The following is a 19,008-nucleotide window of genomic DNA, read 5'->3' on the forward strand; positions in this document are numbered from 1 at the left end:
GAGAGCAGAATCCAGAGCATCCCACCCTTCCCACCTCATCAAGCACTACCCGGTAAACCTGTGACAGAATCTGTGGATCCAGGGTTCGACTATTCAACTACTGCTGGACCCATCTTCCCGAGTGGAAGCAAGCCATCCTCGATGCAGTATTTAGGGAAGGTCGCAGTCTGGACTGCTCTCTGGCTTCCAGGCAGGGGTCTCTGTTATGGGGGGAGTCTCTGATGGGAGTTTCTAGTGGTGGTCTCTGGTTTGGGGCTGGTGGAGGGGGTGGGAGGACCGGGTCACCCTCGTGGTGGGTGGTTGACCCAGCAAGTCCCATGATGGGGTGGTGGGGGCTGCCTGCTCAAAATGGAGGCCTGATAGCTGGAGTCATGAGGGAATCCCTTGCTACGCCCATCATGCATAAAGTTGCATAAATCGCCTCCAGGTGCCGCTCCCAATGCAAATCAGAGGCAATTCATTGGCAGAATCTCCCAAATGGAGAATCCAGCCCTGGGAAATCAGTTGCAAGAGTGTGAGTTCCAAGGTTAAGATGAGGTTTGAAGAGATGCTTAAAATTATAAGGGGTCTAAACTGAGTAGACGGAGAGAAATGGTTCCCATTGGCAGAAGGGTTGAGAATCTGAGGGCAGTTTTAAGGTGATTGGCAATAGCAACCAGGGAGACTTGAGGAATTAGAGGTGGGATTCTCCGAACCCCCGCCGGCTGCTGAATTCTCCGGTGCCGGGGTTTTGGCGGGGTCAGGAATCGCACCGTGCCAGTCGGCGGCCGCTAGCAGCGGTCCCCCCGGCGATTCTCCAGCCCGCGATGGGCCGAGTGGCCGCCTGTTTTCGGCCAGTCCCACCGGCGAATATTACACCAGGTATTTACCGGTGGGACCTGGCTGTGAGGGCGGCCTCCAGGGGGCGCGGGGGGATCTGGCCCTGGGTGGTGCCCCCATGGTGGCCTGGCCCACGGTCGGGGCCCACCGATCCGCGGGCGGGCCTGTGCCGTAGGGGTATTTTTCTGCGTCGGCTGCTGTGGTCCTCAGCGATGGCCGACGCGGAGATGAACCCCACCTGCGCATGCGCTGGGATGACGCCAGCACATGCTGGCGCTCCCGTACATGCGGCAACTCGCGCCGGCCGGCAGAGGCCCTTCGGCGTCGGTTGGCGTGGCACCAAGCCCCTTCCCCACCGGCGGCGGGGTTAAACCACTCCGTCTCCGGCCTAGCCTCTGAAGGTGCGGAGGATTCCGCACCTTTGGGATGGCCCGATGCTGGAGTGGTTTATGCCGCTCCTCGGCTCCGGAGTTGCCCGCCCCACAAATTCCCGCAGAATCCCGCCCAAGGCTTTTTTAAAAAAAATTTTTTAAATAAATTTAGATTACCCAATTATTTTTTCTATTAAGGGGCAATTTAGCGTGGCCAATCCACCTACTCTGCACATTTTTGGGTTGTAGGGGCGAAACCCACGCAGACACGGGGAGAATGTGCAAACTCCACACGGACAGTGACCCAGAGCCGGGATCAAACCTGGGACCTCAGCGCCGTGAGGCGGTTGTGCTAACCACTAGGCCACCGTGCTGCCCCCGCCCAAGGTTTTTATGCAGTGAGTGGTTATGATCTGGAATGTACTGTCTGAAACTGGAGAGGCTGATTCAATTGTGAATTTCAAAGAGGAAATAGATAAGTACCTGAAGAGAGAAACATTTTGTGCTATGGAGAAAGTGATGGGGAGTGGGGCAAGCTCAATTGCTGCTGCTGAGAGCCAGGATGGGTTCACTGGGCCAAATGGCCTCCTTCTAAGCTGAAATGATTCTATAGGCTGGATTCTTCGTCTGTCCGCCGCAAGATCATCACGGGTGGGACACAGAGCAGGACGCAGACCCTGTAAAGGTCCATTGACCTCGGCCGGGGCCAGAGAATCCCGCCCTATGATTCTAATATGGCATCCCCGTGATGGGAAGAATCGGTGTAATAATATGCAGTGTTGTAAGGTGACAAAACCATGAGGTAATTGACCCTCTCCCTCATCAAGAAAATAATACCAACGTAAAATCTTTATATCTCTAGACCTGTCCCAAAGAGGCTATCAATATCGTGCCAATTTATGCCAAATTAAAAGTACATGAAATAATGGTGTTAATCAAAGCTGGTAATGCCATAGATAATGTACAATCCCACTGCAGCAATTTAATCTTCTGGAAATTACATCAAGTACATCCCAATCTTAAACGAGACTGCACAATCCATTTCAATGCTCATATCTTATTTTCCGACACTAATCTCAGGAAAATATAATATGGTTATGACTACCTCGGATTTAAATTCATTTCGCTTAGGACCCATATATTACATTTACACATGTGCATGGTTGGAAGAGGCAGGATTGAATTGACTGAGAATTTATGCACAGTGACTGATATTGAGTTCTAGTAACTGCATTCTCCCCTGAATATTTAGAGAGCACCAGTCGCAGTGTGCATAATATCTAACCATGAAAAGATCTGTTGTAAAGGTGTCCGCAAGGTCGAAGTGCCTCTCCAGTACTGTCATTTCCAATGCGTTTTTAATTCAAAATGGGTGGGATTTTCCAGCACCTCCCCTCACACACAATTTACAGTGCAGAAGGAGACCATTCGGCCCATCGAGTCTGCACGGGCTCTTGGAAAGAGCACCCTACCCAAGGTCAACACCTCCACCCTATCCCCATAACCCAGTAACCCCACCCAACACTAAGGGCAATTTTGGACACTAAGGGCAATTTATCATGGCCAATCCACCTAACCCGCACATCTTTGGACTGTGGGAGGAAACCGGAGCACCCGGAGGAAACCCACGCACACACGGGGAGGATGTGCAGACTCCGCACAGACAGTGACCCAAGCCGGAATCGAACTTGGGACCCTGGAGCTGTGAAACATTTGTGCTATCCACAATGCTACCGTGCAGTTCTCCCTCCACCACTGAATTTTTTCAGAAGGTGAGGAACCGTAGGGAACTAAATTAACAATTTACAATTTAGTGTCGAAGAAATGAACCCTTTTCTGGCAGTGTAGGCGACTCAACATTGGCCGCCGGTGGGACTTTCCGGATCCACCGACGTCTATGGCGTTTTCTGTGGCTTGCCCTGTCTCACCGCTGGGGATCCTTGGCACAAGGGGCTGCCTTCGGTTGGAATGCAAGATCCCTCCCGCTGGCAGGAAGGGCCAGAAAATCCTGCCCAATGTTTTCCTTCACCCTATTTGACATCATATTTACACAGAAATTGTTGCATCATTGATCAGCTTGTGGCCGAAATTCCCTGTTGCGAGTCCGGCCCCGTTGCCGCTGCGAGCGAGGCCAGAGAATTCGGAGCGCCGTTCGCCGGCGGCAGGGTTCTCTACTCCTGCCGCTTGTCAGTGGAATTTCCCATTAAAGCTACCCCACGTCATTGGGAAACCCGCAGGTGTTGCCAGCGGGACCAGAGAATGCCGCAGCCAGCGAACGGCTGGAGAATTCTGCACTGTCGCTGTTGAAACGTTCCCAGATTGAGGCCATCTTCCCTGCTCCAGCAGGAGGAGAGTGAGGGAAACATCGGGGAATTTTATAATCTGATAAATTCTGCTGTTAACATATGCGTATTTGGGACAAATCCAAACGCTGGACATATTCCTCCAGCCACTGAAATTCTATCTCAGCTGTTTTAGTCCCTGAATGAGATTACTAGTCTAATCCAAGAGTTAAACTTTGATCCTTGAGATGTGTCAATTAACAATTGAGTTGAGACTTCACCAAGTATGAGAAGAAATAGCCCGGGCGGGATTCTGTGATCCAGAGGCTAAGTGTTGGCGCTGTCGGTAACGCTGTGGCTCCCTTCTCCGCGCCAGCCCCGACGCAACATGGCGCAGGGCTACAGGGGCCGGCGCAGTAGAAAGGAGGCCCCCAGCCAGAGAGGCCGGCCCGCCGATTGGTGGGCCCCGATCATGGTCCAGGCCACATCGGAGGTCCCCCCCGTGTCGGACCACCCCTCCCCCCGCCACAGGCCACCCCCCTGGACCCTTCCATGCCGAGATCCCCGCCGGCTGAGAGCAGGTGTGAACGGCGCCGGCAGGACGTGGTTTTTTTTACGATGGCGGCTCGGCCGAACCCAGGCCAAGAATCAGCAGGGGTGGCGGGTCATCAAATTGAAAAAGAACATCTTGGAGAAACTGACACAGCTATGATCAAGCTAGTCTGCATTGACTGCAGTGCTCACCCAATGAACCCAGACCAGCTGTGTCTACGTTGAGTCACTGCAAATTGTTAATTTTGCTTGCAGATCTCTAGTGAAAATAACTAATTTCTAATTTGGCTGGCACTGCACTCTTTTGACCTATTTTCTGTGAATCTTGAAGCAAAATAGTTAACAATAAAATGTTAAAATATTTATGGACAAGGGAGAGAGAAAGGCTGGATCCCCTAGTTCTTGCAACCTCTGACAGTAATCAGAGTGGTTTAATTTTGTTAAGGCTGAGGTGTCCGTTTATATTTAATCAGTTTTTTTCACAAAGTCGCTAGCAGCGGACGTTCCTGGACTTTTAAACCAGGAGCAATATTTATTTAGGGACACTGTCCTGGAAGAGGTTTGTCATTAAGACACACGCCACATATATAAGGGGTGGGATTCTCCAATCCTGCGGCAGAGTGTCCACGCCGTCGTAAACGCCGTCGCGTTTTACGACAGCATGAACGGTTCGCACCCACACGGCGCTGGAGTGGTTTGCGCCGCTCCAGCTGCAGATCCCGGCCCGAACTGAGCACCGTGGGATCCACGCATGCGCAGTTGCGCTGGCACCAACGAGGACATGTGCAGTGGCGCTGGCGCCAACGCGCACATGCGCAGTGGCCTCCTTCAACGCGTCGACATGGCGCAGGGCTACAGGGGCCGGCACGTAGGAAAGGAAGCCCCCAGCCACAGAGGCTGTCCTGCCAATCGGTGGGTCCCGATCGCGAGCCAGGCCACATCGGAGGCCCAACCCGGGGTCGGACACCCCCCACCCCCCTCCCCTTACAGGCCATCACCCGATGCTTATGCGTCGAAGTCCCGCCGGTCCCGAACAAGTTAGAACGGCAGCAGTGGGACTCGGCTCTTTCCCTATGGCCGCTCGGCCGAAACGGGCCGGAGAAACGGCAGGCTGGCAGCATAGAGCGGCCCGTGACCGCCGCCACACCAACCACGCCGGCGCCAATGGCGCCGATTCTCCGCACTGCAGAGAATCGCATGTCGGGGTGGCGTGGCCTGTTTGCAGGGATTCTCCGGCCCAGCGCAGGGCTGGGAGAATCCCGCCCATGGAATAAGAGAAAGGAGTTTCACTTCACGGATTTTAAAACCAAGCAGAATAGTCAACAGGCCCCGAGACAATCAAGAGTCCAGTGGGAGGGGTTTCTTTCACTCAGGAGGTAAAGTCCAGGTAGCTAAAAACAGAATTTCATGTCGTTTACTTTGAAAAACGTTCCAAGTTGAGAAAGGCAGTCTCTGTAACACTTGTAGCCAGAGGACCAGTTTGATTTTCCAGATTTCATGGAGACCATGGCCAGGATTCTCTGAGCCCGTGCCGGGTCAGAGAATCGGGGGGGGGGGGGGGGGGGGGGGGGGGGGGGGGGGGCGTGAATCCCACCACGTCGCTCCGACGCCGGGCCGCCGATTCCCGCCGACCGGAGAATCGGCGGCAATCGTGCCGGCGCAGTCACTGTGGCACCGCGCCATTGAAACCAATCCTGCGGCGATTCTGCGCGCTCGACGGGCTGAGTGCCCACCGATTCCTGCCACTGTCGTTTGCGTATGGTCTTACCCGGAGTGACCTCTGGCTGCGGGGGCCATCCTGGTGGGGGGAGGGCGGGAGGAGCCGACTCCGGGGGGGTCCTCCACGGTGGGCGCTGTAATTCTGGGGGGGGGGCTTTATTCCTCCGCGCCGGGCCCCTATAGGGCTCCGCCATATTGCCAGGGGGCTGGCGCAGAGACGGCCGTGGCGCACATTCACGGACCCGTGCTGGCCATGGTGCCGGAACAGTGTACAGCACACCCGCACTGTTCTAGCCCCCGAGGAAGGGGTGAATGACTGGGCCTGGAGCCCGTTGATGGCGGCGTCGCGTGCACCGGTTTTGTCGCCGGCGTCAACACTTAGCCGGGATTTTGGAGAATCCCGGCCCATAAATTGTAAGCCTCGTGGCTTGGTTTTTAAAAAGGCTGGATGTTATTGCCAGGTTTTTGCAGTGCAGTTATTTCTGCATTCTGCTGTGCTGTGTGTTGTCTGCAAAGACTTGTCATAGAAAAGGCTTTCCAAAATTAAAGACTTTTGTTCATGTGACAACTGGCCATAGATACGCGATGGGAATTGATCAATAACCTGTTCATGTTAATTAAGCAACTTCCACCTCCCATGGTCAAAACCATTAACATACGATGGATGCAGACAGGAGTCCTTATCACTTCCTTGTGTATCATATGGTAGCTCCCCTTTGTGACCTGGCAGTTCTGGAGACAGACAGCGGGGTTCTTTGTCGGCGGGGTTCTCTGTCGGCGGGATCCTCTGCTTCGTCAGCAGATCACTCACACCCGTGGATTTTCTGATGGCGTGGGGGTAGCCACAATGGGAAACCCCCTTGGCTGGCTGCAGGAATAGAGAATCCCGCTGGCGGCAGGGCGCACCACATCTGAAAACGGGACTGGCAGGACAGAGAGTCCCGCCCAGGATGTCTGAGGCTGTATTATTTTGGGGAGAGTTATGCTAATGGTCGGTGCAATATTCCACAAGTTTGTGATAATTTTAATCCAAATTTAGAAGCTTGGCCAACTTGCAGTTCCAAAAACCCAGTGATTTGCAGCAGCCATTTTAAAAAGTCCAACAATGTTAATTTTTAAGAGAGGGTAGAGTTTTTAACGATTTGCAATATCCTCATACCTGCTCAGCATGATGGTGTGTTTTAATTTGATCATAATTGAACTGAAGAGAATGTATTGATATCTCAGGACTCAGAAGGGACAGGGTACAGGTGACAGTGGAGCTAGGGACTGCTTCAACGAACATACTGTGCATGATCTTGACCTCACAATAGAAAAGTTATTTTGATTAACAAAGGGTTGTCCAAACTTTTCCCCCAGGGGTTGGGGGAGACATTTAAAACATTTTCTCAAGGGGCAGATGAGCAAATTTCGGAAAAATAAAGGCTGGGATTCACCGATATCGCGGCCAAGTATTGACACCGGTGTCAAAACCGGCGCGAGTGACTCCGGCGTCAATGGGCCTCCAGGCCCAGTAATTCTCCTGTTCTTCGGGGGCTAGAACGGCGCCGGGGTGCTATGCTCTGCTCTGGCTCCGAAAGCTAGCCCTACACGGCCGGCGCGGATCCGCGCATGGGCGCGACCGTATCCCCGCTGGTGCATGCGCAAGGTTGCTGTCTCCGTGCCGGCGCGGAGCAACATGACGGCAACCGAACAGCGGGCCCGCGCAGCAGGAGGTAGACTCCCGCCAAATTGCGGCTGTCTGCCGATCGGAAGCCCCCGCAGTCAGATCCCCCCCCCAACCTGGACGTCAACACCGGCCGCGTGTCAGGGCTCCCTTCGGGTGGTACCAGGTATGAACCACGCCGGCGGGACACGGCGGGAGTTCGGCCCGTCCCGCGCGGAGAATCGCCTAACATCTTCCAATCATCACAAGAGTAAAATACTGCGGATGGTGGAAAACGTAACTAAGAGAATACTTTGGAAATATACTCAACAGCTCTGGGAGCATCTGTGGAGAGAATAACAGAGTTAACGTTCCAGCTTTATGACTCTTTGTCAGAACTGGTCATGAAAGATTTTCGATCTGAAATATTTTCCCTCTCTTCACAAGCACTGTCAGACCTGTCGCACATTTTAGCATTTTCTGTCACTATGTGTTTCTCCAACTGGTTCTGTTGTAGCTTCACACAGATGACCTCTTTGTTCTACTTATTTTATTGGAATTTAGCTGTGACTATTCTGGATATTGATTTATTTATTGGGGCTGGTTTAGCTCACTGAGCTAAATCGCTGGCTTTTAAAGCAGACCAAGCAGGCCAGCAGCACGGTTCGATTCCCGTACCAGCCTCCCTGGACAGGCGCCGGAATGTGGCGACTAGGGGCTTTTCACAGTAACTTCATTGAAGCCTACTCGTGACAATAAGCGATTTTCATTTTCATTTTATCTGGAAAGGATATTGCTTTCAGTTATATTCTATTCTCAAATGGTTAACTCTGCAGAGAAACTGCACGCTCTTTGGTATGTTTTTTAACACAAATTATTTGGAACACCAGTCAGCTAAGGATTATGTATTCTGACATATCAGATCAGTGTGAGACAATGCAGGTCATCCGGCATTTCCTGAAGATACATTTGCCATTAATGTTGCAATGGGTTTTATTCCGAAATACTGAGCAGAAGGATTAACTAAATGGACAATGTTATTGCAAAAAAAAAAACAAAAACAGTGGGGGCAGTTCCTTAATTGAAATGGTAGATTTTATTGGCAGCTCCATTCGCCAATTGTTGATCCACAGAGCTCTGGAAGAGTGAAAGATTAAGGACAATCGCTCTTTCTCTACATTTAGTGAGGGAAGCTACACGCTTATCATTTTGGTATGTGCACATAACCCCTTCTAAAAGCAAGTTATGCCATTTAGTTCAGTGACTTGTAAAGTGAACCCATGAATAGTGGTAAAAATGGTAGTTGTGTATTTTATTATGTTCCATGATACAAGGAACAGTAGGCAAGATTCAATGTTCTGTGTATAAGAGTGCCTGGCATAGCAAGGATTAATGTGGGACTGGGAAACAGTACAGCCCACAGTGTGGTGTAAAGAGACACATGAGCTGAGACTAGAGTCAGTTGTGGACTGGACAGAGACCTATGTAGAAGTAAGTATGGAGTTAGCTCATAGCTTGTACCATACACTGTATAATATGTACACAGTTATGTATCATCAATAAGCACTTCGATGGGATTCTCCCATTGCTGACGGCAAAATTGGGTTCGCCGATCGGCCAGAGAATCCCTTTTTCGACTGGAATTGGGGCGGCGGCGTTTTTCTGATGCTCTGCTCCCTCAAAAACGTTGTACGGAGTATGCTGCAGGCCACTGGGACGGCCTAAGGACATCACCTGAGGCTCTCCCCCTGATGCTCCGCCCCCGATGGGCCAACTTCCCGAGGTCACGTGTCCTCTCAACTTTCGTAAACCTGGCATGGCGGCTGCAGACTGTGTCCAGCGGCGGCAAGTCGGGAGGGGGGGGAGCTGTTCCGCTGGGGGGGGGGGGGGGGGGGGGGGTGTGTGAGGGATGGTCCGGGAATGGTGAGGGGGCTTACAGGGTGACAGGCCACATGCACGGCCACGGACCCGGCCATTCTGCATCCGTATCAGCGGGTAAAGTTGGGGGCTTTACGTGGCGCAGCTGCTAGCCCCCCCACCGGGCGGAGCATCGGTACAGGAGCGGTGTTGAAGTTTTGGTCGTATGACCAGATGCATCCTCGGCCATAGCCGCAGAATTGGAGAATCCAGCCCTTAATGTTCAATCATACAAGACTCAGAACCTCTTCATGACACCTGCCCAACATACAAAGTATTAATATAGTCTTACTATTCAGTGACCGGAGGTCTTGTGGCACAGTCCCTACCTCTAGACTTCTCTAGATTCAAGTCCAACGCCAAGCCGTGGAGGCATTGCATTCCTAGCGAGGTTCAACGGGCTGATAATCAGCTTGGCACTCATTCTATAACGTTTCCACTATTCCCCAATGGAAATAAATGTTTCTGTGAAGATGCACTTAAGAAAATGGCACACAGCGGATATACAGATGGTGGCATATGCAAAGACACACAATGAGAGGTCTTATTGCTACAAGCCCCAAGTCATGTTATCATTTGACAAGATCCTGGTCCGTAAAGGTATTGTACAATTTGTAGAGGGCACAGGTTTATTTTCAGGAGTTTGTAATGCTAACATTAGATTGGTAAGCCATTCTAAAAACTAAATTCTTAGAGCTGAGCCGTGGCGTAATTGTTGCTTTTAACATAATATCTCCCGGTTTATATAGTTACAGTTTTCTTGATAAGGAAATGAGTCCCGCACCCCTGTGCACACGAGGGGCAATCCAACAGCCACAATGCGCCCGAAAAGCAGTGCGCCGCGATGCAACGTGGCTGAGAAAAGCTGGAAGACCCCAATCCCGGGATCTACCCAGCTCACAGTGCTTCGCTAGATCTAACGCGATCTCACAAGATATTGTGATGTAAATGGCAGGATCACCTTTCAGAAAATTTGCATATTAGAGCAAGACAGCTAGTCACACACTAATATGTAGTTTCCTCAAGTACCTACGGCATTGGGATCTATCTCCTTCGCCTTGGAGATCTCAGGTGAGTGCTTCAGCACTGGTCCCCACAAACAAGGACTAGACGGGACGGCACTTATTGGGTCTCCAGGGGATCGACCGGAGGACCCCCAGATGCATGCCTTTTGGGCAGGGTGGTACCTGGAAGTGCCAACCTGGAACCCTGACTGTGCCACCTGGGTGCCAGCCACTTCCAAGGTGCCCAGGTGGCACTGCCAAAATGCCAGGTTGATACTGCCAAGGTGCCAAGCTGGCATTTTTGCATGGGTGGGATCGGGCAATGGGACCCCTGTTCAGGTGTTGCAGGGGCCGGGGACTCTCCCATAATACATTGGGGCTTGGGAGGGGTCGGGGTGCATTGGCGGTTTCGGAGATCAAGGGCGGGGTTCTCCCAGCCCTGAGCCGGGCAGGAGAATCCCCGCAAACGGGCCACGCCGCCCTGACCCCAGCACGCGATTCTCCGCTCCATTGGCAGCAGCGTGGTTGGCGCAGTGCTGGTTGCGGGCCGCTCCACGCGGCTGGCCTGCCGATTCTCCAGCTCGGATGGGCCGAGCGGCCGTAAGAAAAGAGCCGAGTCCCGCCGGTGCCGTTCTAACCTGCTATGGGCCGGCGGGACCAAAGCGTGTAAGAGCCAGGTTGGGGGGGGGGCCTCCGATGTGGCTTGGCCCGCAATTGGGGCCCACCGATCGGCGGGCCGGCCTCTGTGGCTGGGGGCCTCCTTTCCTACGCGCCGGCCCCTGTAGTCCTGCGCCATGTTGCGATGGGGCCGGCGCGTTGAAGGAGACCACTTTGCATGTCCTCGTTGGTGCTGGCGCAGCTGCGCATGCGCGGATCCCGCGGCGCACAGTTCACGCCGGAATCGGCAGCTGGAGCAGCGCGAACCTTGTAGGGACCAGAATTAGTCCCGGGAGCGGCCCGTTCACGCTGTCGTAAAACGCGACGGCGTGGACACTCTGCCACAGTCTGGGAGAATCCCGCCCCAAGATGTCATTTACAAATGGCGTTCCGAGTTCCAGCGAGCGGAGTTCCTCATTGTAGAAAACAGTGCTATGTCCTACCTCGGCCCCACGTTCCCCGCTAAGGCCCCTTATTTACTGTGAGTGCTGGTGTATAACCATGTGTTTCTCGGCGCTGCTGGCTCCAGGAAACACTCAGCTAAACGCGCTCGCTATTGGACTTTGTTCCCATTTAGTCGAATCACGCTCATTATGTATAATTCCAATGAATTGTTCTTTAACTTGTTTTCAGTTGCCCATAACTCTGATTCCATTCATGAGTCTGTGAGGAAAGTATTTGTTTCAGTCTCCTGTCCTGCACCTCCAGTTGGAACAAAGGAAATAGGAAAAGATGGAGGTCATTCGGCCCATCAAGCCTGCTGCATTATTCAGTTCGATCATGGCTGATCTTCAACCTGAATGCCATTTCCTTGCCCCATCCTATATCCCATGTCTTCACTATCTGGAAATTGGACAATCTCTGCCTTGCATGACTTAACCTGCCCAGCCCTCTGGGGCAGGGAATTCCAAAGGCTTACCACCCTCTGAGTGAATGACTTCCTCCTCAGCTGAGTACTAAATTGCGACCTCCTATTTTGTCAGTCTGGTGAGGACTCCCACAATGGCAAGTATGGCTGTTTTAGCACAGTGGGCTAAACAGCTGGCTTGTGGCGACTAGGGGCTTTTCACAGTAACTTTATTTGAAGCCTACTTGTGACAATAAGCGATTTTCATTTCATATTGTCCTTTGGTAAGGAGACCAATACTGTACACAATAGTACGGATGCACTCTCACCCAAGGCTCTCTCCACAATTACAGCAAGAACTCCTGACTGGCTGAGTTCTCACATCCACTCCCTCGGCCTTTGTCTGTGAGAGTGGTGGAAAGATCCAGAGAGAGGAAGAAAAAAATACTTCTATTTTTGAAATGCAACCTTTCATGCTGATGCCTTAATGTCATTGATAGAAGGCAATGTCAATTACTACTCTTAAAATTGAGCAAAGGGCTGAGATCACCATTGATTAAATGCTGAGAAAAGTGTATCTTTCCTATAGCAATCTCGGAAAAGGATGAACTGATGCTTATCTATTCAAGTCTGAAGAACATCAACCGTTTGAAAACCTTTTTGGAATAATGTTCATCTTTGATACTGTATGTAAATTTGTACAAAATAATATTCCATATTTAAGTCTGGCCTTAAAGTGAAGTTGTAATAAAAGGGATATTCTTTCAATCTTCCCTGTAATATTAAACATTAAACCACTCCTCAATGATTGTCTTCCAAGCTGCTCTGTACGATTCTCTGTGTCTAAAATGCAAATGAATGACTGATTTCAGACTGACCTCGTTGTGCCTCGTGGCATGAGGCACAAATTAACTCGTGGCATGAGGCACAAATTAACTCAATCTTTCCAGTTTTTAAAAAATTAATATAAAAACCCTGCTTCACTAAAGATTAGGCCTCAATTTCATAGAATCTCTAAAGTGTAGAAGGAGGCCATTCGGCCCATCAAGTCTCCAACCACCCTTGGAAAGAGTACCCTGCCTAGGCCTATGCCCAGACCTTATCCCTATAACACCACCTAATTTTTTGGACACTAAGGGTAATTTATCATAGCCGATCCACCCAACCTGCACATCTTTGGACTGGGGGAGGAAACCTGAGCACCCGGAGGAAACCCACGCAGACACAGGAAGAACATGAAAACTCCACGCAGACAGTGACATGAGGCTGGAATTATACCCAGGTCCCTGGTGCTGTGAGGCAGCAGTGCTAGCAGTTCTAACCACTTTTGCCACCTCGACTGCGGGATTCTCCGTCAGTGGGATCCTCCGCTTTGCCGGCAGCACACCCACACCCGCAGGTTTCCCAACGCCGTGGGGTGGCCACAATAGGAAATCCCATTGGCCAGCTGCAGGAGCAGAAAATCCCGTCTCCAGCGGGGGCAGGGTATGCCAGAAGATGGGACCGACGGAAAAGCACGCCCCTAAATTTCTCAGCGTAAACTTCCCTAGACAGGTTCTAGGACGTGCAATGAGTGTAACTCTGAGATTATGACTATGAAGTTCAAAAATAAATTGATATGAGTGATGCTGCTTGAACTTTCCAAATGTTTAAATTGAAGTGTTGAGGTGCCTGGCAATGATGAGTAAAGCAGCGGATTTGGGATTGGTTCAATATCAATGCAGCTTTAGGGGTTGTTTCAAGCAGACTCCAGTACTTTGTATTGCACTTTGTTCTTATGTATGTTGGAGGTTGTTGTGGTCTTTTGATGCTGGACTGAATTCCTCACAGGATAACGTCTCTGTAACATTGCCATTTGTGTTATGCCTTACTGGAGATCTTGGTAATGAACTTACTGATATTCCCATTTTGCTTCATTTCTTTAGAGCGTCAGGCACGGTATATACAGCAATAGATATTGCCACTGGACAAGAGGTAAGTCCTTGTCCATACACGTTATCTTCAATATGATACATCAGATAATTATCCTGCTTATTTTGCATTTGTGGAGTGTGGCAGTCTTCGTGTATTATTGTATTAAAGCCTGTACAATGGCCTCCCTGTATGATGTAGTATCAATGCTACACATCACATGATACTAGGCTACATACATACCACAACCCCATGTGTATAATGTACTAGTGTCTCTTGTGTAACAAGCATTTTTGTAGCTTCCTTCTCCGATCTAAAACCATGTAAAACGCACTGGGCAGAACCTATTGAACACTTCCGGGCCTTCCCCAGAATTAAGGTTGTCGGGGCTGGAATCCCCCTCCACCGTTTTCCCCAGAGCTGCCAGGCAGTCGGAGGCCAATGCCCTTCATGATGCCGGGTCCCTCAATCAGGCACCGAGGGGCTTTGAAAGTGGGCATACCCTCCCCACCTCTCCCAAGTGCCTTTGAATGAGGGCACTCCCTCCCCACCCACCCCAAGTTCCTTTGAACGAGAATATTAACTGCCCACTTCAGGGCCTCCATTAGGTTTCATCTGGGAGACATTCCCCCAGTCATTCCATCCCATACTTGGACGTGAAGATGTGGGAAGGCAGCGGGATCCCCACTTGGAACCTCCCGTCCACCTGCCAACATTCACCACTTGGGAGCATTAAATTCTGCCACCAATATGTAACCTTCAGAAAAAAGCACACCAAACATTGTACCATATCTGAAGTTACAAAGCAGCAGAGCCAGTTTTATTTTAATTGCCACTGCCCTTTACAAGTCGCATCATTAACTGCCGACATTCAACAAACAGCAACCTTTTGCTTGACTTATAAAAATATCACATCTACATTGTGCAGTTACAATGGATAAAGTGTCTGGTGATTATTGTACATCACCATTTTCTCAGATGGCATCCAAATTCAAACAATATTTGGACATTTTCCAAAGATTCATACATTGTCCCAATCCATTAACACTTGCATCTAGGATAAACATTCAGCGCCAGTGAGACTGACTGATGCCTTTCCCTCTGCCTTCATTACGTGAGTAGTATTTTCCTTCACAATACAGCTCGATCACTTCCTCCATGCTGACTTGCATTTATAGGCCGATTCTAATCAATTACCAGAACATTCTGCATACATTTCGCGGAGGTGCTTTGAGTCCTTTCCAAATTCATGGCATTTGTTTGACATTTGAACTCTGGAGCTGACAGCCATCTGACTGTATGGCATTTAAATTGATTTTCAGTTCAGCACATTCCCCATCTGACAGAGACGATCAGAGACATTTTATCCCTGGGGCTTTTATCTTGATGGGAATTGTTGAACATCGGGGGAGGGGGGATGCAGAATGGTTATTATTACTGCTGTTACGATCCCAGCTGAATTAATATTGGACAAATCAGCCCCCAGAGTGAAATCTGGCTTGATAGATCTGGGTGGGATTCTCCGTCAGCTGACGCCGGAATTGCAAAACACGGTTGGGCGGAGAATCAGTTCTGTCGCCGAAATTGCGACGCCACTGATTTCATGTCAAATCACAATTCTCCGTCGCCTCGACAGCAGTGTTAATGCATTCCAGAATGCACGTACAGTAAACACTGTTTGCATATCATTAGCAGGCCCGACCTGGTATTCTCTGGGGTCTGAGATTCTCCGCCTCCAATGGGTCAAATTCCCGAAGGTGAGGCTCATTTGTGCTTTTAAAATTTGTGAAACCGGCGGTATGGCTGCTGAGGGAAAGAAAGGGGGTACGGAAAGTGTCCAGCATTGCCATAGTTTGCTGACAGTTATGCAGATGGCTGGTGGGATTTCTGCCAGGACCGGGGGGAGTAGTGTGAGGTAGCCAGGATATGGGCTGTGAGGTTGGGGTGGACAGGCACGCAAGACCATCGCTGCAGTCGGAAAGGCAGCTATGCAGCTTTGCACGCCGCTGACTGCCCATTCTGAACTTAGGCCACAGATCGTATGGGTGTCCCCTCAGGGCACCCCCGCCTACATGCCCTCTGGCCCCATCAGCGGGATGGGTGTACTCCAGCACAACTAGTTCCACCTTGTTGGCTGGGATGGTGTGTGTGGGGATTATAATGTGTATATGAGGCTGCAGCTTGTCAGTCTCCCGAGTGTCAATCACGGACCCAACGAATATCACACCATTTCTCAATAGAATCAATTGTGTTCCACATGGTGCTGGTGCGTGTCCCTCCACAGTCGCTGAATCGGTCCAGATACAGCGGCAGTTTTGCTACTGTGGAAATCCATGAATCCTGCTCCAGCTTCAACACATAGGGGGCGATTCTCCAAAATGGAGCCCAAGTGTTCATGGCGGCGCAAAACGGGCACGGGGGTGACTGAGCACAGCGCTGCAGCAGTTCATGCCACTCCAGCCTCCTTTCCCGGCGGCAAATGGGCACTGCGCCAACCCGCGCATGCGCAGTTGGGCCGTGCCAACCTGCACATGCGCGGGGTCTTCAGCGCGCCAGCCCCGACTCCATATGGCGTCGGTTTTCAAGGGCCGGCAGCGTCAGAAAGATGACCCGGGGGGGGGGGTTGGGGGGGGGAAGAGGCCAGCCCGCCGATTGGTGGGCCCCAATCGTGGGCCAGACCCCATCGGAGGCACCTGGTGAAGGATCGTTTTTCCCCGCCTCACAGACCACTCCCCAACCCTTCGTGCAGAGTTCCTGCCGGCAGTGACCAGGGGTGAACGGCGCTGGCGGGACTCTATCGTATCTACGTGGCCACTCGGCCCATCTGGGCCAGAGAATCGGCGACCCGCCGATTCCAGCGGCCCAAGGATGGCGCCGATTCTCCGCATGTTGGAGAATCGCGCGCCGGCGTCATGGCGCGGTTGCGGCGATTCTCCGGCCCGGTGAGGGGCTCGGAGAATTGCCCCCCCCCCATAGTCTCATAAACAGAGAATCCCACCCCCGGCACTACCGCCCGCATCCAGGCTCCCTGGCACTGCCTGTCTGCCACCTTCCACTGCCCCCCAGGCACTCTAGCAGTATCATCCTGGCAGGGTGCCCAAATAGCACTGCCTAGCTTACCGGGGCACTGCCAGGGTACCAGGTTGGCATGCCAAGGTGACTGGCTGCTAGGTTGCCCATGAAAGAGATCAGACTCGGGGGTGCCGTGTGCCCTTAAGAGGTGGGGTGAGAGAGGGCGCGAGGACCCCTGAAGAGGTGCGTTAGGGCAGTGGGGGGGGAGGGGAGGGGGGGGGGGGGGGGTCAAAAGTCAGGCATTAAAAAATGGCGCCCCCGATCCACAAATCATCTTTCTGCACTGACGAGCTCAGGAAATGAGGTAAGTGTGGGCCTCGGTAGGGCGTTCCCGATCGGGGCCAGATAAATGGCAGAGTCCCGTTTTATAACGGGTTCGTTCTCGGCCCTGCAGACACTGAGAAACACCTCGCTATACGCGCCCAAAACAGGACTCTGTTTTATGTGCATTAAAACGCACCCCATCCCTTTTTGCTTGGGGGCCTGCCAGACTTCCTGGCACCAAGCTCACAACAAAAACTAATTTAAAATGAAACTATGTTCCACCTTTCTTGCCACAAAAATACTCATATGAATTCAACTTAAAGTTATTCATGGTTCAGTATTTGAGTGTTGTTACATACCTGATTTGAGTGTGTCAGGGTATTTGGTGGGAAAGGTAGCAAACTAGTGAAGAGAGAGAGATAGAGAATTCAAGAAAGGAATTTACTTTCTTCATTGAATTGCTCCCAATTCCTCCCGTTTATCACTTGTTCCATGTATATTGTTTGAAACATAGCCAATTCGGACAGGCAATAACACACAGCAGCAGCAGACTTACCCAAAGTGTGAACCTTAACATTGTTCTTATTGGAACTGCACTTTTGCTGAACTTGTATCAGTTGTGAATTGAATGAATCTCTAGAAAAACAAAGTGTACCTTAGTGTGTCAGCCAAGACCAGCTTTACTGCTGGACAGGGCGTAATGTGGCGCAGTGGTTAGCACTGGGACTGCGGCGCTGAGGACCCGGGTTGGAATCCTGGCCCTGGGTCACTGTCTGTGTGAAGTTTGCACATTCTCCCCGTGTCTGTGTGGGTTTCACCCCCACAGCCCAAAGATGTGCAGGTTAGGTGGATTGGCCACGCTAAATTGTCCCTTAATTGGAACAAAAATAATTGGGTACTCTAAATTTGTAAAAGAAAAAGCTTTACTGCTGGACTATTTGACCTCGAGTGTGGCAGGGGTCATGGAAATTGGACCCTATCCCCTTCTTGTCCGACACCCACATATCCATCTGTTGTGGTAAAGACTGCTGGACTGCAATCTTTATTTTATCTCCCCATGGTCAATTCTAATATTGCACCACAACTGTGGGAAAAGTCATCTAACTCAACACAGAGTAGAGGTCAAACCTGTGGCCTTCCGACGTCTGTACGGTGCACCACCACATCAAAGGGTATGACCACCCAAAGTGCTGTGCGTTTTTCTCTAATAAGACACTATTTCGCTGACCTCTGACTTCAACCAAATCTAATTACAGGTTGCAATCAAGCAGATGAACCTACAGCAACAACCCAAGAAGGAGCTGATTATAAATGAAATCTTGGTCATGAGGGAAAATAAAAACGCAAATATTGTGAATTATTTAGACAGGTGAGTATTTATGAACACACACAGCTTGTCAACTCTGAATGGAATCATAGAGGTTTCATCACATGAGCTGCCACCTCCAGTGGTCCAACTAGCCTTTAACTCTCCATTTCCTGAACTACTAAGTGGATGTGTTCAAAAAATTGAAAAGCAGGTCAGAATTCCCTGACCGTTTGCTGGTGGCGGGTTTCTCTGGTGCCGCCGGCAGCCCAATCCCACCCGCGGGTTTCGTGACAGAGTGGGATGGTTTCCATGGGAATACCCCATTGACAGAGGTGGGAGCAAAGACTCCGCCGTTTTCAATGGGCTTTTCTGTTGAATCCACCCCTTGCCGCCGGGAAACTCGCGGCACGTTTGTGCCAGCGAAGCCAGAAGATCCCGCCGGCGTGAATGGCTAGAAAATTTCGGCCAATATTTCAGGTGCATCTACATCTGTACGCTTACCACTTCGAGAAACATTCCATGGCTACGGTGTTTGACCGTTGTAGGTCTGTATTTTCCCATTTTCTCAAAATATTTGAAACTAGGAGCTGCACACAGGTTCCCATTACCAATCTAATCCTGACTGATCCATAAATATTC

The 19,008-nt window shown here is 51.0% G+C and overlaps 1 protein-coding gene across 7 annotated transcripts in view; it reads left to right on the plus strand.

Annotated features, from left to right (window-relative positions):
- Positions 1-19,008, plus strand: part of LOC119952389 (serine/threonine-protein kinase PAK 3) — a 264,771-nt gene that overhangs the window by 220,882 nt on the left and 24,881 nt on the right. For all 7 annotated transcript variants that reach the window (XM_038776101.1, XM_038776100.1, XM_038776099.1 and 4 more), the window contains 2 exons: positions 13,739-13,787; positions 18,317-18,429. In XM_038776101.1, the coding sequence (XP_038632029.1) occupies positions 13,739-13,787; positions 18,317-18,429 (162 nt within the window). The remainder of the gene's footprint in view (positions 1-13,738; positions 13,788-18,316; positions 18,430-19,008) is intronic.

This window comes from Scyliorhinus canicula, chromosome 17 (assembly GCF_902713615.1).
Source record: "Scyliorhinus canicula chromosome 17, sScyCan1.1, whole genome shotgun sequence".
Lineage (NCBI taxonomy): Eukaryota > Metazoa > Chordata > Chondrichthyes > Carcharhiniformes > Scyliorhinidae > Scyliorhinus > Scyliorhinus canicula.